The following is a 20,928-nucleotide window of genomic DNA, read 5'->3' as shown; positions in this document are numbered from 1 at the left end:
TCAGATCAGGCACATAATTAATCAATCAACCAATCTCGAACCTTGCAGATATGCATCTTTTCGAAAACGTGTCGCATCGCCGAACCTGTCACGCTTCACCACTCATCGTGATCCCGTGTTGGACAACGATTCTCTTGCATCATCGTTATCCGAAGAAAGCCTTGCTGCAGTTCCGTGTTGGAGGGTGAGCGACCCAAACAACAAAATTCGTCATTTTTACATTGATTCAACATCTGTAGACGTTGAATCTATTCTACTTTGTGGAAAGTTTTCACCAAGTTTTTTAGCAACAAAGTAAACCATTATATTACGTTAAAACAATGTCACACAATTAGTTATTAATATCTCTGAATGCTCACTTCAATTTCAAATTTCGTTCTGAACGTTCAAACGTCGGCATACGTTGTATCAATGCAAGAAGAACGGATTTTGTCAGCCGGGGAAAGTACATCCCATTTAACAACTTTTGAAACTTGTGGAATCGATTTGTTGCAATTTAACGAAATTGATTTTTTTCTGATACCTTTGTTTCCAATGGTATTCATTTGGCTTTTATATTCACTAACATAAAACTAACGTTGGTTTTATTCAGGAATTGTACAAGCTGAACCAACAAAGCGCAGAATCTCTTACGTCTTATCAAGGTAACCAACGATCCAAAAAGCAAGTCACTCGTTTTTTACATTGATTCAGCATCTGCAGACGTTGAATCAATGCAAAAAAACGAGTGACTTGTTTTCTGGGAATGTGATGTACGCAGCAAGTCAGTCTCTTTTTTAAACTAGTGTAACATCTACAAACGTTAAATTTATGTATAAAGCACTTCATTGGTTTGATTTTGAATCTTTATCCTCGGACTGACAAAGCCTTGATTGGTTATTTCTGGTAGTTTCGCATGCTTGTAATGTAGAGGCTCTTGACGCCGTGCCGGTTACCGAGATTGACAGAGTGAAGTTTTCCGATTGTTGAAGTGTTGTTGCCGGGAATTATTCCATTCACTTGGTGCCTCTGAATGGAGAGCAGTCCTGAAATGCGTTGCTCAAGCGCACACCTCCAGAGTCGAACCAGCGCCGCGTGGTCTTAAGCCGGGCGCGTAACCACTGGGCTAACGAGGCGAACTTGTACGGACATTGTAGGGATGGTTATCCTTTTTTTTGGTTTCAAATTCAACTTTAGCCCTAAACAGGATATTTTAAGGGATTTGCTTGGAAATTTTCAAAATATTATACCAGAAGTTTTAGAGTATGCTGTTGAATGCGAAAATCAGGGTTAAAGTTGAATCTGAAACTAAGAATCCCTCCTATTTATAGCAATATTTAATCACAGTTGCAAAGGTAAAAACAATGTTGGTATTTCCATTTAGATGATTGACATTGTTTTATTTTTGTGAGTTTTTTCTGGTTGCTTGTTTTAGAATTCTCCTATTGATGCGTTTCAAATAATGCAATATGAAACACAAAGGCCAAGGCTAATTTTGTTGTTTTTTTTGCAAAAAAGGGTAGATGTTAGTTAATTTTGTAAAAATCAATCGGCCTAACTTGAGTCTTGAAGTTACAACTTGTGCAAACAAATCTTCTATATATATAACACGATTGTTTTAACATGACAGCGCTTTTCCATAATTTATGTTAAAAGAAACCGTAGACTTGGTTTCATGTCTACTCTGTATTCAGGCAACTCAAGGCTGGAAGCTGAACTGAAGCGAGGTGCGAGCTACATCGCTCACAGCACCATACTCAACCAACCCTTCGTCTGCATGGAGACGACTGTGTCACTAAAGTTTAACGAGGTATGACGTGTAAATGATGTCAGTTTTAATTCAAGCTTTAAAAAGAGCACTTTTTTAATTTGCAATTTTTTTTCTTTTTTGTTAAAGGTTAGTTTCAAATCGTGGTGATACAAAAGTGCCTTTAAAGTTCAAGGATACTGCAATGGGATTGAATTGATCAGTTGAGTAGTTTAGAGCAGTGTAAGAAAACCGTCTTTAGCTTCCCAGTAGATGTTGCGCCATGATTGATTTCATAGCTGATGGTACCAACTAAACTGGAGCACCATACTTTCCTTGGTCGTTTGACTTGCTTTCCTTTTGTGATGATTCAAACTTGCTACTTCGTTACAGCTTCAACTTCTGGCTGAGGTTGGAGATTTAAAGATATTTGGTAAACTTTGCGATCTGAAAGTTGACGCTTCCCAAACCCGCGTGTCACTGAGCCCGTTTAAGCATGACGCGAAATCATCCATGCATGCACAACTGGACCAAATTGATGTTGACGTCAGCGAAGGAGGAGTAGCCATAAAAAAGGTGATATTTTTCAGCCAAGGCGTGACCACAACACACCCAATGCTGTGCTAAACCTATTGTGGGCCCTGGAGCCAGAATAAGTTTGGTCCCCCTTATCGCACAGCACTAAACGCGCTTATCTATTGAGCGAAACTCAATACAAAACTATCTCAGCTATTTCTCATGTTAAAAATACTTCGACTACTTGTTTATAAAAATTAGGCTCAGTATAATTAAAAAAACGATTGGGTTAAATAGCTTTAACTTCTAGTTTCTTAAATCAGAACAACTTCGCACAAAAATAATGCAGAAGTAGCGCTATGGTGTCCACGTAATCGTATCGTGTGAAAGTATAATTTTGTTGCGACCGGTAAATGCAATTGTTGCGAAATCTTTTGTTTTCCAGACGATGCTCACATCTCATGTTGGCCAATGTCGTCTGGACGCTTTCACCAACCACCAGCGAGAAAACGAAGGCACTAACACGGGTAAAGTTTTCATTGGACGAATTGTGATTGATCTTCCTCAACACCCTGCGTCCATTCATGACGTAGTGGCACGTGGTACAAGGCAGCTGTCCACTCATATTCAAGAGTTCGCGCAAACTCCGTGTTACAAACAGTAAGTATATTGGCCTGAGTTTTTTTTTACTGCGTCCCCGTTTTCTTTGCGGTATGATCTGTAAATAACTTGGAAAAACAAGGTTTCAGCCTTTTTTATTACAAAACCTACGTTTAAATGGACGCTCAAAATACATGGTTTGCGGGGTGATAAAATCACATCAGTGTTGCCAGTTTTCCGATTTTCTAGCGAAAGAAACTAGTATATTGTATATAGTCTAGAAACTAATACTTCGAAAGTAGTTGAAAGTATTTCGTTTCTGCTCAACATTTCCTCTCTTTACTTTAAAAAAAAAAAATATTTCCTTTTCTTGTGAATTTTGAAATAAAACTTAATGTGAATAAAAAATTTGCTAAATATTTTGTCATCACTGTATTTTGAAGGACGTGGTATAGTTTGTAGTCCCGCTGCGTTATTTCACACTGCCATACATATATCGTTGACGTAAAACCAAATGGTGTTATGTCCAAAATCATCAAACTGAAATAAACGCAAAAAAACATTTATTTTTTTGAATATTTTTGATATCTCAAATGGATCAAACACCAGTGCCACATACTTACAACCATACCATGCTCTCCTTGGTTTGCACACAACTAGATGTTTTTTAAAATTGTGTGCCACCCCCCATTTTTTTACACCCCTTTTTTGGACATAGCCCAGTGAGGTTCTCAAAGTAACAACCGGTTGTAAAACAAAAACTGGACATAGCCCATTACACTGCCAGGATTGGATTTGATGTGGTGCTTTTGAAAGAGCATGGCATTGTTTGCAATCATGTAGTCATCTGCAAATGGAGTTTTGTAGCCTATTTCAACAATTTGTGTTTGTGGTGAAGAGCTGGTGCCTTCAAACACAAATTGTTGTACGGTAGCATATCACTTCGTAAGTGTAATCCTTGGCAGATTGCAATAATTATGCTTTGTTTTGCATTGGATAAATGATATACAGCAGTGATATTACTTTTACAGTGTTTAAATTACACTGGACAACAAAAATTTTTTTTTTCGAGTGCCGAAGATATTTTAACGGTTTCTGGGCAATTTTTGCCTTTGAATTTAAAATTAACATCTGTTTCTTTCAATTGGCTCCAGTTTTTGAGATATCAATATTTTCAAATTTTGGCTAGAGAAAATTAGCTAAGTTTAACGTTTGCTAAGTTTTAAAGTTAAACTTGGTGACCAAGATAGGCCGTGGGCACCTCATATTGTCTGCAAAGCATGTGTAGAAAGCCTGAGAAAGTGGACTAAAGGTACACTTAAAAATTTTAATTTTGGTATACCAATGGTTCGGAGAGAACCAAAAAGCCATTTCAATGACTGCTACGGTACTTCTGTTTGGTAGACATACAGGGGTTTAATCGTCACAAGAAAAGCAGTTCGAATTACCTAGATTTAGAATCTGCTCAATGACCTGTTCCTCACTGTGAGGAAGTGCATGGCCATGGAGTATAATGAGTTTCATGAAGAGGTAGAAAGTTCTGCAAGTAACAGCGGTGGAAGTGTGTTTGAAAGTAGTTCAGCTATTCCAGAGACATTCAGACAGGGAGGAGCTGAGTGATCTCATCAGGGATCTTAGCCTATCCAAAGAAGCAGCAGAAATGTTGGCATGTCGATTTAAAGACAAAAACTGTCTTGGAATCGGAGCTTCCATAACATTTTACCACGCTAGAGAAAAAGAATTGCTTCCATATTTTTGCCAACAAGGTGAATTTGTTTACTGCAAAGACATCAAAGGGCTTCTGCTGAAAATGGAAGTACCACAATATAGAGCTCAAGAGTGGCGCTTGTTCATAGACAGTAAGACACTTCGAAAAAAAGTGTCAACTGCCTTGCTGTAGGCCTACTAGCTTCTTATCAAGGAGAAACGCAGCTTCTATCAATACCTAAATTGCCATCTGGGACAAGTGAAGTTTTTAGTGTCAATACCATTTCACAATTGACAAAGAAAAAACTGTTTGATAAGTTATATTAAATGTCGCTTTGTATCAGCTAGGGTCTTAATGTAGCAATAGGTTTTCTGTCACTCTACCACAAGTGTGACTTGAGCAAGAAGCGAACCATGAGCGCAGGAATATCAGTATAGTGACTGTCAACCAGACTGGTCATTAACCACCTGACCAGAAAAGGAAGGATTAACAATAACATGAATACACGATGATACACCAGTTATCATACCATATTAATTCAGGTGCACTGCACAAGTTATTTTCACACGAATGTTGTTTGGCAATTCAAATATGTTACAATTCTATAGAAAGGACTGAATTTTTTGCATTTTTTTTAAAATTTGCATCATGACCTGAATGGAAAATTGAACATAGATCCTTGGCACGATTCCATAATAAGGGGGTTATGTCCATAATTTATGGTAGCATTAGACATAGACCTATTTATACTATCAAGCTAGAAAAGGGCTATGTCCACAGAATTGCACATAGCCCAGTTTTGCTTTCAAAGTATGCGAGATATTTGGGAGTATGTCCATAGCTTCACCTTGAATTTGATTACATGCAAGGCTGAAACCCGGAGTGCTGGAAAGAGCTATGTTCAAAAACCGAGAAACTGCAATAAAACAAAAAAACCTAAAAGTGGACATAACCCGGTTTGGTTTTACCTCAACGATATGCTCATTGCTCAGCATATATCAAAGTATGCATCACCACGTAGAGGTAGAGTCGGTTTTGGCAGTGAACAATAACTTACAAAGAATTTTTTTCAATTCATGGTGTTACAAATGCTCAAATCAAAGCATTTTCCAGGGATATTAAACTTTTTTCATTATATTTTGGGCTAATAACATGAACAGAGCGTTTGATGAAACCGACGATTTAACGTTTTATTGTAAATTGGAATTGCTTGGACTACAAGCTATTTTGTTACAAATCTCCATTTTGTGCTTTTTTAGATCAGTGGATCTGACTGATGGTTTCTTCCCCCCTGTGACCCCATCAAACACCACCATTCCATTAACCCCCATGACCCCAAGCGCCATCACAGCCTTCATCGATTTATCTCTAGGGTCATCAGAGGTTCATACCTCGCCGGTTGTGGTCGGGTGAGTTTTGCTCATTCAAGCATGACCTGTAACAAGAGTCTGGTAATGTAAAATGTTGTTGATCTCTTTCTGATGTTTCGCCAATGAGAATCACTTAGTGTGGAGGCTATACCGGTATGGTTAGTGAAACACAATGCTCGCTGTTCTATAGTGAGTAGTTATGTAGTGCTGACGCTAGGAAGATCGCTCTTTCTCAGCTGAGAATCACTTCACCGTGCTTCACCATGCGTATGTTCCAGATTACAAAATCCGACATTTTACAAACTTGTAGCAAATCTTCGTTTTCTTTGTTGCAGCTTGTCTTTAGAAGCGGAAGGCATTGATGTCGGAGCAAACCTCCTTCCGTCACTGACAGTCAAGTATTCAGTTGGGAAAGTAACTGGAGACGGTGTGACCGGAAATGACGCAGCGTTCACGATCGCCATGCCCAAGCATAGTCTGCACTTTTCCTCTACGGTTGGTAGAAGTTTCGTGTGTTCTTTTTTCATCTTTGATTTCATAAAATTCAATAAAGTTTACTTATGTGTTGATTCGACTGTTTAAATAAGCAATTGCTTCACGTTTACCATAACTTTGTTATTTTTCCTCCAAATCGACTTTACTTTTTTGCCTTGTTTTAAAGGTGGCGTCGTCATCGCAAAGTGAGTTTGGACCGGTTTCAACCGACATTGAACTTCCGCCAATCAGCGGCGAAGGAGAACTAAAGCAACACAAAGCGCAAGAACCCGCAGACGGTTTGTTTACGGAAAACTTTGGTTTTTCGTTTGTACTGTCCCTGACAGCAAAATCCATCATTTTTGCGTGCCTGCAACGTCTGCAGACGTCGAATCAATGTAAAAATGACGAATTTTTCTGTTTGGGCTCTAGTAAAACTGTGGTTAAGATTTGTACGGAAATTCTCAAGCCAATGTTTTAGCAAGGTTTTTCTCCAGTCGCAGCTTTTCGACTGGTTTCGAGTGTTTCATTCCACTCAGTTACAATGACAATTTGAAGATATTTTAAGAATTTGAAACGAAATGCCGTTTGGCGTAAAACCCCTTTGTCTTTGTTGGTTTCGCTGGAAGTAAGTTTTTAGTGAAACTTTTAGCCCCATAAACCATACGCCTACTATTCTGCTTTGACATGATACCACACAAAACTCTCTTCACTCATTTCAGCATATGTTTTAACTTAAAACTACATAATTTTCACATTGACACTCACTGCAACCAGGGAGCGAACTTCAGATGAAAGAGGGGGAGTACCTTTCCATAGCACTGAACGTTGGGAGTTTTGAACACACGCTGACCACAGACTTGCTCAACCATCTTGTTTTTCTTCAAGAAGTCTTCATGCATGAGGTATGATCGATAAAATGCCCGAAATAAAACTCTGTCTTGAGAGGACAGTGTATTATATCCTGTTTCACACGATCGAAACAAACCTGTAGTTTTTTTGTTTTTTTTGCAGAGAAAAAAGTCGGATAATGTTTTTTTTTAGTAGGGTTACTTGATTTTTTGTTTGTTTGTCGTATCCAGGCTTACACCCGGTGGTTGAAGAATAAGATTTAGATTAAGTGGACGGGAAGGCAAGGAATCCAATCTTCGTGTCCACCTTCAGGCATGCCTTTAAGTGTCCTGCCAAAAACACAGCCGCACGCTCTTGAGCGGTGTCGAACCGGTGCCTTTTCGATTGCCGTTCTAAGGCTCTCACCACTCGGCTATGCAGCAGACAGTTACTTGTTTCTAATGGCAAAAGTCTTTTTGATGCTACAGGTGAACGATGTGATTCAAAAGATGTCGACCAACGAGACGGTTTTTCCTGTCTGGTCCGACACTAGCATCAAGTCTGCCGAATCAACAGAAAAGCCGATGCTCTACCAACTCCAACTACTTCTTGATGTAAATGACTCATTTTACTTCCGAAAAACCATTATTCTACGGTTAAAACGGAAAATGAATGTCAAATTATGGTCGTTTTAAGTTCTCACATCAGCTTCACGTATTTCGTTTTTCTTCATTTTTGCACGATTATTTCCTTGGGGTTGCTACATCTCGTGTTGTATTTAGCTCCGAGTAGTTTCATCAACATTTCCTTTGATTTTGATCGTTTTTTTTTTCGATTTGCTTTTGCTATTTTTACTGTAAACGATTTCAACTCACAAGATTATTATCCAAGTAGCAAAATTTGCTCATTTACAATTAAAGTCAATCTAAAAAAAAGACGGATTTTGATGGCTGGCTACTGGCTTTATTCAAATAGAATCAATTTTGTCAGGGCATCCAAATCACTGCGAGCACTCCTTCAAATAATGGTGTTCGGCTGAAGACTGGAACCATGACTTTTGAGCTGTCGAATCGCGTCGTCAGAGGAGGCAATAAGCTGAGTATGTTAGATGATTTATCATATTTCTAATATTGCTCTGATTTATGAAGAACTGATGAAAAAACAACATCATATTGCTGAATATCAACGCTTTCTATTCAACTTAAAAGTCATTTTATCAAAATACGAGAGACCCCAAGGGGTCCGCAGACGGCAGACCCCAGGTTGGGAACCACTGGTTTAGTGGATAGTGTGAGATATACTTTAAGCTGAATTACAGTGAAATTCGCTGAAGCTTACAAGTATTTGTGCCATTGTCCCATGGACCATTTTTTTAAGAAAAAAATTCCATAGACCATTGGCAATTGATGTCCATTATGTGAACCAATAAAATTCTCTTTTGACCACTAAAAATTCGAGGTGGACCACCAGTGGCGCAAATTGTTATATTGCAAATTGTGCAGTAGCTTACATGACCTTATAAGGGTATCTGCCCTCTCCTCTCCCGCTTCCGGCCCCCCTGTCGGTTCCACTGTAGATGTGCTATTGTTCATGTGAAAATTGTTTGTACCGGTATTTATTTATTTTGTTTTTTTATAATTGACAATTTGAAGTTTGTTTTGTTTGTTGGTACATGTACTGCCGCTTCTTATGTTTTTGCTTGCTTGTGGACACACCAAGAAGAAAGCGTTTTCAAAAGGTCCATATTTTTGGATTTGGGAACCCCCTTGAAAATGTCTGGCTACGGGCCTGGTTGAAGTACTGAATACGAGTAAAGCAAAGTTGATGCTAATATAATTTCTGATTGAAATTAGAATCGTATGAGAAGCTGTGAGTGGATCACGTTAAACTCGATCAAAAGTCGCAAGCGTTGGAATCTATTGCTGTTTACTGTTACTTTGATTAATGCTGGAAGTGGTGAACTATTCGTTGGAGTCCTTCAAGCGTTTTCATATATATCATTTCACCAGTAGAACTATCCGTGAATTTAATTGACTGCTTTTCGGTTTAACCCATTAAACTACGTCATTGAACCTTTCCAAGTCTTTTTCCTGGTAAGAGATAGAAAGAAATCGTGACAGTAGGCATTACGAGAAAGTGTACTCTTTTGTTTTTTCTCATCAGAAAAGATACCAAAGTACTTGAAGCTGTTCGGTAAAGCCCAGGTTGAGTTGAATCTGGCGCTGGGCACTCTGATCAACAACAACGTCTATCCAGAAGTGGAACCAGAGTTTCACCAAATGGCTTACTTCACCACCCGTGTTGGGCTCCAAAACACTACCCAGCAGTCGGACGCAGCCAATCGCATGCAAGGTCATACCATGAAGTACTTTCCAACTGTCTTGTCTGAATATATTTTTTATGTGGAAAGAAACTTTGCCCAGACAGCAAATCGTTCGTTTTTTATATTGATTCAACGTTTGCAGCTAGCACGAAGTAGTATATAAACAGATAACACCTAACAGCTCTTAGAAATGTACCTTTGTGCTGCCAGTTTTTGGTTGTGGCCAAGCTTTGGCAATGAAAATTGTTTTAAAATTGAGCATTAATAAGTCTTTGGTGTTTTGTGTTGCCATTATAAAGCGATCGATATTATGGATGTTTCCAGAATTCATTGAACTGGCCTGTGTTTGACGTTTAATCAACGTCTAAATCGACAATTTAATCAAAACAAGGTTAATTTTTAGGGTTTGCTGGTGCAGGGAAAGTGGGTGAAGACAACAGCGTGATCCTGATCAGCCTGATGCGACCGATATTCTCCGTGCAACCCACCGCCATCGATAAAGGTGAGCGAGAAAAATGAAGCCGGTTACTTTTTAACATCGTTTCCACGTTTTTAGTCGTTGAAGCCATAACACAAAAAGAACGTTTTTATCATTGGGCGTACTATTTGAAACATCCCGTCTGGAAAAGTTTTTTTTTTTTATTTACATTTTTTCAATGTTACAACGTACTGTAAATAAAGTAACTTTTGTTAGCTGGGATATGCCTTTGTGGATCCTTGGGTTGACCTCCCTTTATATTTCAGCCATACTTATTTTTCTTGCCTATAAAAACGCGTACGACGAATGGACGGAGAAACGAGAGGCGCTTGAGGATGATGCGAGATTCTCGACTAGACAGGTGTGTTCACTGCAAGGCATCTGCAGCATGGTTCCACTCAATGATGTGGTTTCTGGTAGGTTAATCCCACTATGGGACAACTTTCCTACCGTAAATAAACTGAAGAAACCAGGAAATCAGGGTTGATCAATACTTTTTTGATAAGGTACAGTTGGAGAGGTAGCCTAACCTGAAGCATAAAGCAAGTGGGTAAAAACTCATCTTAAATATGGTTTAGGAAAACAAAGGATTCAACATACATGAATTTATCTTTTCTAATACCATTGTGCAGCCATCCCGTTTGAATTCCAGGTTGTCAATGCATTCCATAACAGGCGGGCAGCTATGAACAACCCAACTCAGCCTTCCGCCGTCACCAGCAAGCTTTTCCTCCAACTGTCAGTACATGACCTTGGCATTTGCTTGCCTGTGTCTCACCACCTCGGCTCTTACGATGTAAGTTGAAGAATATGCTTCAGCAAATTGGCAACGCCTTATTCATACTTGTAGTTTAATGAATGTAAGATTTTAAAAATCCTTTTTAGATTTTTTTCCGTAAATTTTGTGTTCATCACGACCAGTTGTACACTTTCTAACGCATCACTTCCGATCAACATGGCAATTGTTTATTTTTTTACACATTTAATATCGTGCATCTCAAGTGTTTTTTGAACTTGTTGCGACCGTTTCAGACAGCAAATAAGTCATTTTTTACCATGATTCAACGTCTACAGACGTTAAATCAATGTAAAACTAACGGATTTTGCTGTCTGGGATCTTTGCTCACGTCACTAACTTATCGTAACGTTCACGTTTTGTTACTTCGACTTTCTTTAGACTTTTATGTATGACATACCGAATGCGTATTTGTAATCTGCAAGTCGCTGCAGCAGATGGATAGAGTGTTTTGACCGGAATACACCTATAGGCTACGACAATTTTTCAAATGAACCAGATGACTGCAGTCCTTGTGGCCCTTCTAGCACTCAGACAGAGAATTGATTCTTGCTTGGAACTTTGTTTGGTAATTAAAGAAGAAAAAAGTAATGGCAACGGTGGGAATCGAACCCTCGTCATCAAAACGATTATCTCCCAAACTCTATCGACCAAACCATTACGTTAATCTCTGGATGCCGCAGCGACCTGCAGGTTATAAATACGCATACCGTATGTAGTTTTCTTTGTCGTGAATGAAGATTATAGTCAGAAATAGAAATATTGAACAGAACTTTTTCCTCAAGCGATCTGCCGTTTTACATCACTGTTTTCACTTTAGGTCTCCACACAAGACGAGTTGTCGTCAGCATTAGTGTTGACCATAGACAACACCCTGATAAGCGCATGCTATGCCAAGTCCCTGGTCACAACGGGGCAGTTCAAAGGATTTTGTTTACGATTCGCCGACGACTTTCAACCACATTGGGACGACTGGTCTCCGAAGGGCAATTTCACAAACTCGTTTGTTGTCCCGGATGGAACTTATCAGGTGAAGTGGAGCTGACTTTTTATTGGATCCAACGACATAATACGTTGTGTAGATTTTCGTATCCCGGCTGCAATGAGGTGACTATTACCCAGACAGCAAAATTCTTCATTTTTACATTGATTCAACGTCTGCAGACGTCGAATCAATGTAAAAATGACTTGATTTTTCTGTCTGGGTAAGTCAGAACAAGGAAGTCAATCGTGCTCACTTTATTTGTCAAGGCAATTCGAAATGAATGATTGACAAGACATTTTGTAATCGCATTTTGTTTGTGAAAGTTACTGTGCGATCTACCCACCTGTCTTACCTACCGACCTCAAGAGGGAAGAGGTATTCTCATAGTGCTTGATAGCATCACAGTCCAATGGCTGCACTGATTGGATGGAGTAACGTGACTGCTAGCACCTCATGCCCAAGAAGAACATTATGATCAGATCAAGAAGAAGATCCGTGCTTTGCCATAGTTTGACTTTTGCAAAATAACGTTTAAAAAAAAAAAATTGAAAGCGTTAGTGATGTAAATTTTGTTTTTTCGACTTCCAGATCTGCACTGACACCACCAGCTACCAGGGTCCATCCATCATCACGGCAAGGACCACTGTTAACGTAGTTTGGCAAATGAAGGGCGTGGATATCCAGCTGGATACTAAAATCGGCTTCTACATCGACCGCCTGGTCAAAGCCATGACTGTCATCACTGGTCAGAGCGTGGGGCGGGAGTCGCTGTCTTCTGACAGGTTTGCCCTTGAGTCCGAAACCGGAAGTATCGTAGACGAGGCCGGTGACGTCATAGACGGACTGCTGAAGCCGTCACCGAGCGATCCGCGCATGTCGTCATCAACCAGGGAGCTTTCGTTAAAAGAAAAATCGAAGAAACTCGAGCATGAGTATAACGAGCAGGTGGGCAGCTTGCTGTTTCTTTAAACTTAAAGTTCCGTCGTCACATTCAAAATTCGATCAAATAAAAAAAATTAAAGATTTAAAAATTTAACATAGTGTGGTAGTGAAAGTTCTGCTGTGTCAAACCAACTAGAGTGATAGCTACAGCTTTGAATACCTATGGTGCAGTACAACTAGCTTTCTACCAAGAAATAAATGAAGGGTTATTGAGATAGTTAACTTAGTTGTGATATGTAACTTAGTTGTAGCTCAGACAGTTTTCCTATTGATCATGTTAAGCTCTATGGTTCAGTGTTGAGATTGAAGCTTCTACGGTATGTTCTTTAAGGTTCAACTCGTCAACGACTTGCGAGCGCTCGGGGCCAAGCAGACCACCATTGAGGAGCAGGAACGACGAAAGCATGAGCTAGAGCTCGCCCTGTCTTCACTGTTCCGACAAACGGTCAAAAACAGACTGCGGAGGTCAAGCATTAAGAATGGTTCATCAACGGCAAGTAGTGGCATTCGCTTGTAGATAAGTGTTAAGTAATGTAAAATGTTATGAAATATAGATAAAGTAGATGGAAACGTCTTTTCTGAAAAAGTTAATGTTTTCGGTGTCAGTAGCTTATACCTTGCGTTATCTCGTTCAGGCCCAGACTCCGTTGAAACGCCCCTCACACCAACGATCAGTGTCGTCTGGATTAAAAATGAGGTTTGTAAAATTCTTTTGTTTGAAGAGTCCTGGTAGCTGGTGGTGTCACTATATTACGAGTTTTAACAACTGCCGATAGAGCCAATCAGACGAATTAAACTTCTTAATTAATCTGTGAAATTTGGAACAATCCTACCTGATGACAAGGCACTTGCAAAAGCAATGCATGTAAACGTTAGTTTTTAAAAATCTTTTCAAAAAATTGAAAAATGCATAAGTTTATGAGAGAGCAGCAGGTTTGCTGTGCCACTAACAGATTGTTGTTGTTGTTATACTTAAAGTGTTTGTTCGGTTAGTAATCTTTGTTTCAGATTTGGTGGGCTAGTTTCTTGACGAGGGTGCAGTGCTGCGCCGAAAACGTTTGGATTTTCTTGGTCTTGTTATGGTTTGGTTAAAGTTAATCAAAACCAATCATTTTTTTGTCCGTCGTCTGTTTATGGGACAAAGCAGGGGACAAAGTTGTTTTGAAGCAAAAAAGCAAACCTGATTAGGACTATTCCTAACCTTCTTCTAAAATCAGTCTTTTATACATTGATTCAACATCTGCAGACGTTGAATCTATATAAAAAAGACCGACTTTACAAGCTTGTGACATGTACCCCTAGCCCCATTACCCCCCTCAAGTCGGTCCGATCCGCGTACGCCACTCTTCCCCCTGACCTGATGCGCGCTGAGAGCAATGACCAGGCGTTCTTCCCGGAATACAACCAGCATCCTACCACCCAACAAAGATTCAATTCCTTTGAAACTGTCAGCGAGAGTTCAGAAGGCTCAAGCGGAGGTTATGGTAAGAAAACAAATCAACCCCTTTTTGTTGGTTCATCATCTTGAAGTCGCTGAAAAGACTTCTTTTTCGGAGAATAATTGATTGTCAATTCTAAGCGGACATTCTTTATTTTGGACACCAAAAATCAGCATAAATAGGAGGCAAGCGTGCCGCATGCTCGGTATATTAGAATGCCAATTTTATTATATTTATTTCTTAATTTTATTTGCCTTAAATTTGTTAATAATACATGCCAAACGCAAGATTTACTTTATGTTTGGTAAGTCATGGCAACGTGTATGATTGTAAAAAAAAAGTTCTAAGTTGTATTCACAATTTTTAGGCTCGGATGTCGTGGACGGTGAGTCACCCGCGTTTCCTCCAGGCAAGAACGGTGATTTGTTGACAGATCAAGACCAGTTTTCACAAATCATGATGCAGGTAGTTTTTAATAGAAATGCCAAAGAGTCCTTAAATATAGTTGTCTTCCTGTAGACATGGCGCCTTTTTCTATACGTGCATTTATCTTTATGCAGCTGGAGACAGACTTGGAACTTGTCCTGGACATACGAGTTGGAATCGATGGAGGACAAATCGTTTGTCATCCTCACAAAGAAGACGAGTCGGAGCACAGGTGAGATCTAAACTTTACATCGACTCAAAATTATCCGGAGTGACGCAGCAGTTGGCGTTTGCAATGGAGCGCCACGTTGCTGCATTGCATTCTTATTCTGCATCTTCTTAAATCTAAACGGACAAGAACGATTTTAGATTTCCATTGTTTTTAAATTTGGTTTGGTAATTGCAAGTTATGCCAAGTTTTTGTAATACTTTACAGGAGCCAAGACCTTTGTATGTTATCGGGTAGGGTCTGCTGCTAAAGGACTTAATCCTGATCAAAAATTTCTTTTATCAGCTTCTATCGTTAATTTGTTATAGCGTTGAATGGCATTGCATTCGTTGAAGTTGATTATTCATTATAGCGTTGAATCCCCCAGACAGCAAATCAACAGTTTTTTTTACATTGATTGAATGTAAAAAACGGTTCGATTTGCTATTGTCTAGGTCATTTATCTAAAGAGCTTTGTTGTTAAATCTTGAGATTATATTTTTACCAGTTCGTCGCAAACTGGACTACATCGGTCGTTGCTGAGTGCTAAGAAACCATTCGACACCAATGATACGAAAACGTTCTTTTACGTTCCTGGTGTAGAGGTCAAAATGAGATACAACTCAGAAGCGGGCCTTGAGCACAAACGGCAGGAGTTCTTCACTCCTCCTGGAAGCCCAAAAGTAACCCAGAAGGTCCCATTGATCAAAGTAAACACTCCTGGTGGGACAGCTAAAAACACGCATGACCATTCTTGTGTCTATATATGGTTTTCCCTGCAATCTCTTCCTGAAACTGTGATTAGTCCATATTTCTTGGACTTTCTGGAGCAAACTTTGAACAAAATTCCTCTCTCCTCATCCCAATCATCTTCTGAGATATCACATCTGGATGATCAAGGAGCAGTGGAAGCCTTTGACTCCACGATTGCATCTCTTCCGGATGCTGTAGTCTTTGTTAGTGTCCAGCCATCGCAAGTGCTCTTCAACTGCCAACCAATGTCACGAGTAGAATGTCTGCTTCACATCCCGAGTCTGGACGTAATCTTCAGCAGCATTCGAAACCCATCCGACACTGCGGCTGTGTTTCACTTTCCAGGTGAGAATTATTATAACCTCTGCTTTAACTTCACTGCCTCAGTTGTGGTTGATCGGAATCAACCAGTCAAAACGATTCCGTTTCGTTCTCCTGGAGGAAAAGAAGTAAGAAAAATGGACCGCTAAACTTGTCGCTCATCTCGTGTAAAAACAAATAAAATAATATCGGATTACATTCGTGCAAATGAGTTGCCGCAAAACATTGCTTCACTTTTGTTCGAAATGACTAATATAATTTGTCCAGCGACCAGCATACTCAATTACTCATACTCATGTATTTTCATCTTGAACACCTTTATGGTATCAGTGTAATTGTCACTCAAATGATTTTATGTCGATTTAGATCGGAGCACGGACGGTGGAGCTTCCCCTGATTCGCTTGCCAGTGGTATGTCTTGAAGTTAAATCTTTCGAGGTTTAAACTTTTCTGCTGCTTTGTGTTGGTTCCATCTTTGCTGCCTCGTTTGCTTCGAATTTTGTGTTTTCTTTGTATCTGACACGAAGAAATTTCAACAATGTTCTTTTTTTCTCATACATTTTATGTTTTCTTTCCAGCCTTTCCGACTGGTGTTGGGTTCACGGCAGTCATGTCCGACTTTTCCGTTTATGTCTTCCATCCTTACGGATCACAGGCAACAAGCGGATTGGAGCAGAAAGCCGGGTCCGGAAGAAAGGATTCTCTCAGTGTTGACCTGGAAGTAGTGAAGGTGGCGAGCAAAAGTTTCTTTTTAACATTGTTGGACGTCAAGGAGACGTTTGCTACCTAGGCAAAATTTCTTTCTGGCCAGCAAAACGTGCAGTTTTACAACGTTTTTTTTTTTTTGCGATTTTTTACATCATTTTGAAACGATGTAAAACAATTCTTGTTCTGTTAGACTTTGCATTACATGTTATGGTGTTAACATATCACTCTAAGCATGAAATACTCGACCGTTTTTGTTGATTTGAGGTAGATTTTACGTTAATGCAACGACATCTAAACTGTAATTAACTTACCTATCAAACATGTAAATGTAATTACAGCTTCAATCTAACCACTTCCGCAGTCTACGTCAGCAAATGTGAACTTTCATTCTATGCGTTACACCTACAGTCCTACCTACATCTTTTGACGTATTTTCTTCCCCCAGATCAACATAGTTCGCACGAAGAAAGGAGCTGTCAACATGGACGCTTCGTTTCGATTGCAAGAAAACGCTACGGTCATCAACATATCGTCGCTGATTGATATTGGTAAAACTTTTATTTCAAAATCAATAACTGTAAAACTGTTTTCAAGCGTGAGAGGTCGGTTTTACATCTTAATTAAACTCTGCTAAAAGCAAAACTCTGAAACACTGTGTATTCGTGCAGCAGAATTCAGTTTAGTAGAAACACATGAAACTTTCGATTTTTCTAATCTGTCCAGGATTAGTAATGCACTCTTAATTTGCAGGCAAAGCTTCATTCAAGTACGACATGCGTCGGTTGAGCGAGATCTTAGCTTTCCCGCGCGCCTGGTATCGTCGCAGCATAGCCAGGAGATTGTTCTTCGGAGATGTGCCTGAAGAGAGGTATGATGGTCCTTCTTTATTGTTTGCATTGATTTTCAATGTACTAACGTTGTTAAAATGTTCAGGACGAACACCGACGAAGAGAACTTCCCTGAGTCTCCCTTGTCGCCAAGACGTTCGGCCACGCAAACAAAGTCGGAACCAGGTGCATGTTTACTTCGCTGTCTTTATTCACTTGCACACAAACGCTTTTGGTGTGTTTCCTACATATTTATTGCTCTGCTTTGAATGATTACTCCAAAAATCGATGACAACTTATAGATAGATCATCGCATAATTCAAAGTCCAAAGAATAATTATGCGCTGATTCTTTTCGCAATGATCGACTGATCATCCAGACAACCAATCAGCTATTTGCATTGCATACATTTTGCACAACTTTTTTATATTGATTGAACATTTTGCAGGTTATTTTTCTGTCTGTTTGCAGACGTATAATCAATGTGAAAAAAGCCAATCGCTTGCTGGATATTACCCAACTATCACGGTCACACCTACGGCTGTTACTTGTAGAGCAATTTTGCATTGACTTAAAGGCACAATAACTTGGTTTACAAATAAGAAATTGACTTCTCGACCCATTTATGTCGTAAATCTACAATACTTACAAAACCACGTTACTATTGAAACAATTAAGCCTACTTTTTAATGGTATAGTTATAGTGTCACGGTACTATTGTAGTTTTTACTTTCCAGAAAAAGTGTCATACTTTAAATTAGATGCTTATTAAACCGTCTCTTTTATCGTTGTATCGTCCAGGTAACAAAGAAGAATGGTTCAGTACAATATTGTACGGTTTGAAAATGTCTCGTCTCGACGTCCAAATGAACATGAGCAATGTGATGGGAAACACACTGTGGTCTTGTGACGGATTGACAAGTCAAGGGAATGTCCAGTTGCAAAGTTCTGGGGATAAAGTGAGTTGTTCGTAATTGTGCCGCCTGGTCGTTTAGTTTGATTCCATTGCATTTTTTTGTTTTCGTTATTTATTATACTGGGCTGTTCCTTTACACGAGTGCGGGGGGACACTGTCTACTTTCTCAAGCACTCAGAGCGATGTACATCTGCGACCGACGCAGCGCTATACGACAACACAGCTTACCCAGACAGCAAATCAGTCTTTTTTACATTGATTCAACGTCTGCAGACGTTGAATCAATGTAAAAACGACTGATTTGCTGTCTGGGCAGTGGTAAGCATAAAAAATCTTACGTTCTTACGAAAGTTCATGCTTTTCTTTTTCCAGAACATATTCTTGTCTTGCGGGCTAGAGAATTCCCAGTTGTCAGCAAAGGGCGGCATCATTGGCGGAAATATCGAGCTGCGAGATCTCTATGCAAACTGTCACTTGCTGGAGCCTGTGGAAGCGGAACCTCGTCATAAAGTTTGCGTCAAAATGCGCTCGCTAGATGGCAGAATAGAGTACATGGGTGGTTGCATCATGATGGGAAAATTGACGATGGTCAGCGTCAAGTTGAGTGACGAGTGGAAGGGTCCGAAGCTGAGCACCCCGGCTAGCAGCGAGAAAAGGTATCAATCTAAACTGAACCAGCATATTCCTCCTTTTTACATTAATGTCTGTAGACTTTGAATTAATGCAACTGGTTGGGAATAGGTCACGCGATAGTTTTAATGTATCCAGCGATTAAAGTTGTTTTTGTGCAAACATAATCGGAAACACCAGTCCAGAACTTACTAATATTTCAAAAATTGCTTCGCATTGGAATTATTTGCTCTTTATTTTGAAATCAATTTTCCAAATATATATTTTTAAATAGACCACATTTTATCAGTCGATGCTTTTCTTTATGTAATAAACAAACACATGCACGGCTTTGATGCATTAACTTTTTGCTCCTTCAACTTTTCTCAGTTCTGTCTTTGTTCCTGGTGACGTTGGTTGGGAGAATTTCTCGTTATCTATCTCACGTTCCACTACTCCGGACGTGATCAAGATGCTGGCCAAGCTGGAGGAGTTCTTCACCCAGCAGTTTCAACATTCCTTGCGCGCCCTGTCCTCTTTGCGGCAGCCGGGACGACGGGAATCCATGATATCACGACAATCATCTGTCCCTGCGCAAGGTTCGTTCCAGTTTGCCAACGTTGTTTTTTGACGTCAGCGGATGTCGAGACGATGTAAAAAAGGATAACTTTCATTGCTTTGTCAACGCGATTAGAATCAAACTCGGAAACCACGCGTTGCTAACTTTAGATTTACGAGATCTGAAGCCCTGCAAAACTGCTGTATACTGTAAATGATCTTCCCGACAGTTTAATGCTCGAAACGTTTTTTTTTTTCTTTATCTTGATGGATTAGGAATATTTCATATTTAAGATAAATCTCTTTTCCTATGATAGAGCTTTTTATTTTGACGTGTTTTGTGTGATTGTTTTCTGCATGGTGACATATTTTCTATCTAAAATTTTCTCCAAACAGATTTTAAGTCGCTGTCAACTTGTTGAAAGATGTTGTTAGAATTAAATTTCATTCACTGGTTTGTTTTTCAGAAGTTTACGCCTTCCATAGGCATTGGCCGTCTGTATACCGCGCGATTCGATCGATTGGTGACGCCCCGCAGTTTCTACTCGGCGGTTCACTTTGTCTCCATGGCAACCAACTCACAATCGTGTGTTTCCACGGTAACAACTTCCGGTCTCGTCAGTGGGTCCTTTTCAACATCCTGGAGCCAAATATCATGTTTTCGACTGATGTTCAAGAAATCAAAGGCAAGCAATAAGATTACCTACTGAGAAGTTAAAAATGGAATAAAAACTAAAAGCAGTAAATTAGAAACTGCTGAAATGCGTTTCGTGCACTACGGCAATACGTGTTCTCAGAAAAAGAAGCTTAAAAAGATACAATTGTACGTTGCTTTTAGTACTGAGGATGCATATAACCATCGTGCGCGAAACGTTAGCGGCGTAAGTGTGTCACACTTTTTTATACTTACACTTTATCTGCCGTAACTTTATTTTTCATCGAATAAAAATTGCGAGAAATGTTGGCTAGAATCTCATCAATGCAAGATGCTGACTTGAAAACCTAAACGCTTGTCAAGTACGTTTCGATTTCTCAGCTGTTGTACATTTGAGTTTTTGTTTGTTTGTTTATCTTTATCCTGCATTGCGGGAAAGCGGACTTGAGCGCTATGCATCGGTGTACGCCTTCCGACATACACCTGACCCACGCTGCAGCCGACGGCAATGTCTGTTTCCGGTTGTCTACTCTACTTATGACGTAAATTTGGTACTACCCATTACTCGAAATTGATCACTAGGTAGAGGCAATTATCGTAAAGTTTCTTAGTTAAATAACGTTATTCAACCAAATGATCAACTATTACTAACTACAGAACAAATTCATACTTGTTGGCCGCAGTATTGTGACTTGGTCAAAAAAATAATCAATTACAACTGACGAAAACACAAAACTGCGCTTCTCTTTCAAACTTTGC

General features: G+C 39.5%; 1 protein-coding gene across 1 annotated transcript in view; it reads left to right on the top strand.

The window, feature by feature from the left end:
• The window catches only part of LOC145779333 (bridge-like lipid transfer protein family member 1), a 37,055-nt gene that overhangs the window by 11,227 nt on the left and 4,900 nt on the right, over window positions 1-20,928 (top strand). The window contains exons 18-49 of the mRNA XM_082590895.1: window positions 49-184; window positions 593-644; window positions 1,674-1,789; window positions 2,120-2,302; window positions 2,688-2,902; window positions 5,810-5,959; window positions 6,256-6,415; window positions 6,582-6,693; window positions 7,172-7,299; window positions 7,714-7,839; window positions 8,216-8,324; window positions 9,389-9,577; window positions 9,952-10,050; window positions 10,293-10,387; window positions 10,679-10,822; window positions 11,643-11,852; window positions 12,396-12,752; window positions 13,081-13,242; window positions 13,385-13,446; window positions 14,052-14,233; window positions 14,556-14,653; window positions 14,749-14,846; window positions 15,331-15,920; window positions 16,263-16,307; window positions 16,475-16,626; window positions 17,050-17,152; window positions 17,355-17,472; window positions 17,538-17,617; window positions 18,233-18,390; window positions 18,720-19,003; window positions 19,347-19,555; window positions 19,982-20,200. Of these exons, the coding sequence (XP_082447021.1) occupies window positions 49-184; window positions 593-644; window positions 1,674-1,789; window positions 2,120-2,302; window positions 2,688-2,902; window positions 5,810-5,959; window positions 6,256-6,415; window positions 6,582-6,693; window positions 7,172-7,299; window positions 7,714-7,839; window positions 8,216-8,324; window positions 9,389-9,577; window positions 9,952-10,050; window positions 10,293-10,387; window positions 10,679-10,822; window positions 11,643-11,852; window positions 12,396-12,752; window positions 13,081-13,242; window positions 13,385-13,446; window positions 14,052-14,233; window positions 14,556-14,653; window positions 14,749-14,846; window positions 15,331-15,920; window positions 16,263-16,307; window positions 16,475-16,626; window positions 17,050-17,152; window positions 17,355-17,472; window positions 17,538-17,617; window positions 18,233-18,390; window positions 18,720-19,003; window positions 19,347-19,555; window positions 19,982-20,200 (5,141 nt within the window). The remainder of the gene's footprint in view (window positions 1-48; window positions 185-592; window positions 645-1,673; window positions 1,790-2,119; window positions 2,303-2,687; window positions 2,903-5,809; window positions 5,960-6,255; window positions 6,416-6,581; window positions 6,694-7,171; window positions 7,300-7,713; window positions 7,840-8,215; window positions 8,325-9,388; window positions 9,578-9,951; window positions 10,051-10,292; window positions 10,388-10,678; window positions 10,823-11,642; window positions 11,853-12,395; window positions 12,753-13,080; window positions 13,243-13,384; window positions 13,447-14,051; window positions 14,234-14,555; window positions 14,654-14,748; window positions 14,847-15,330; window positions 15,921-16,262; window positions 16,308-16,474; window positions 16,627-17,049; window positions 17,153-17,354; window positions 17,473-17,537; window positions 17,618-18,232; window positions 18,391-18,719; window positions 19,004-19,346; window positions 19,556-19,981; window positions 20,201-20,928) is intronic.

This window comes from Aplidium turbinatum, chromosome 11 (assembly GCF_918807975.1).
Source record: "Aplidium turbinatum chromosome 11, kaAplTurb1.1, whole genome shotgun sequence".
NCBI lineage: Eukaryota > Metazoa > Chordata > Ascidiacea > Aplousobranchia > Polyclinidae > Aplidium > Aplidium turbinatum.
The sequence above is the reverse complement of the archived record's forward strand: the minus strand, read 5'-3'. Positions and strand labels throughout refer to the sequence as shown.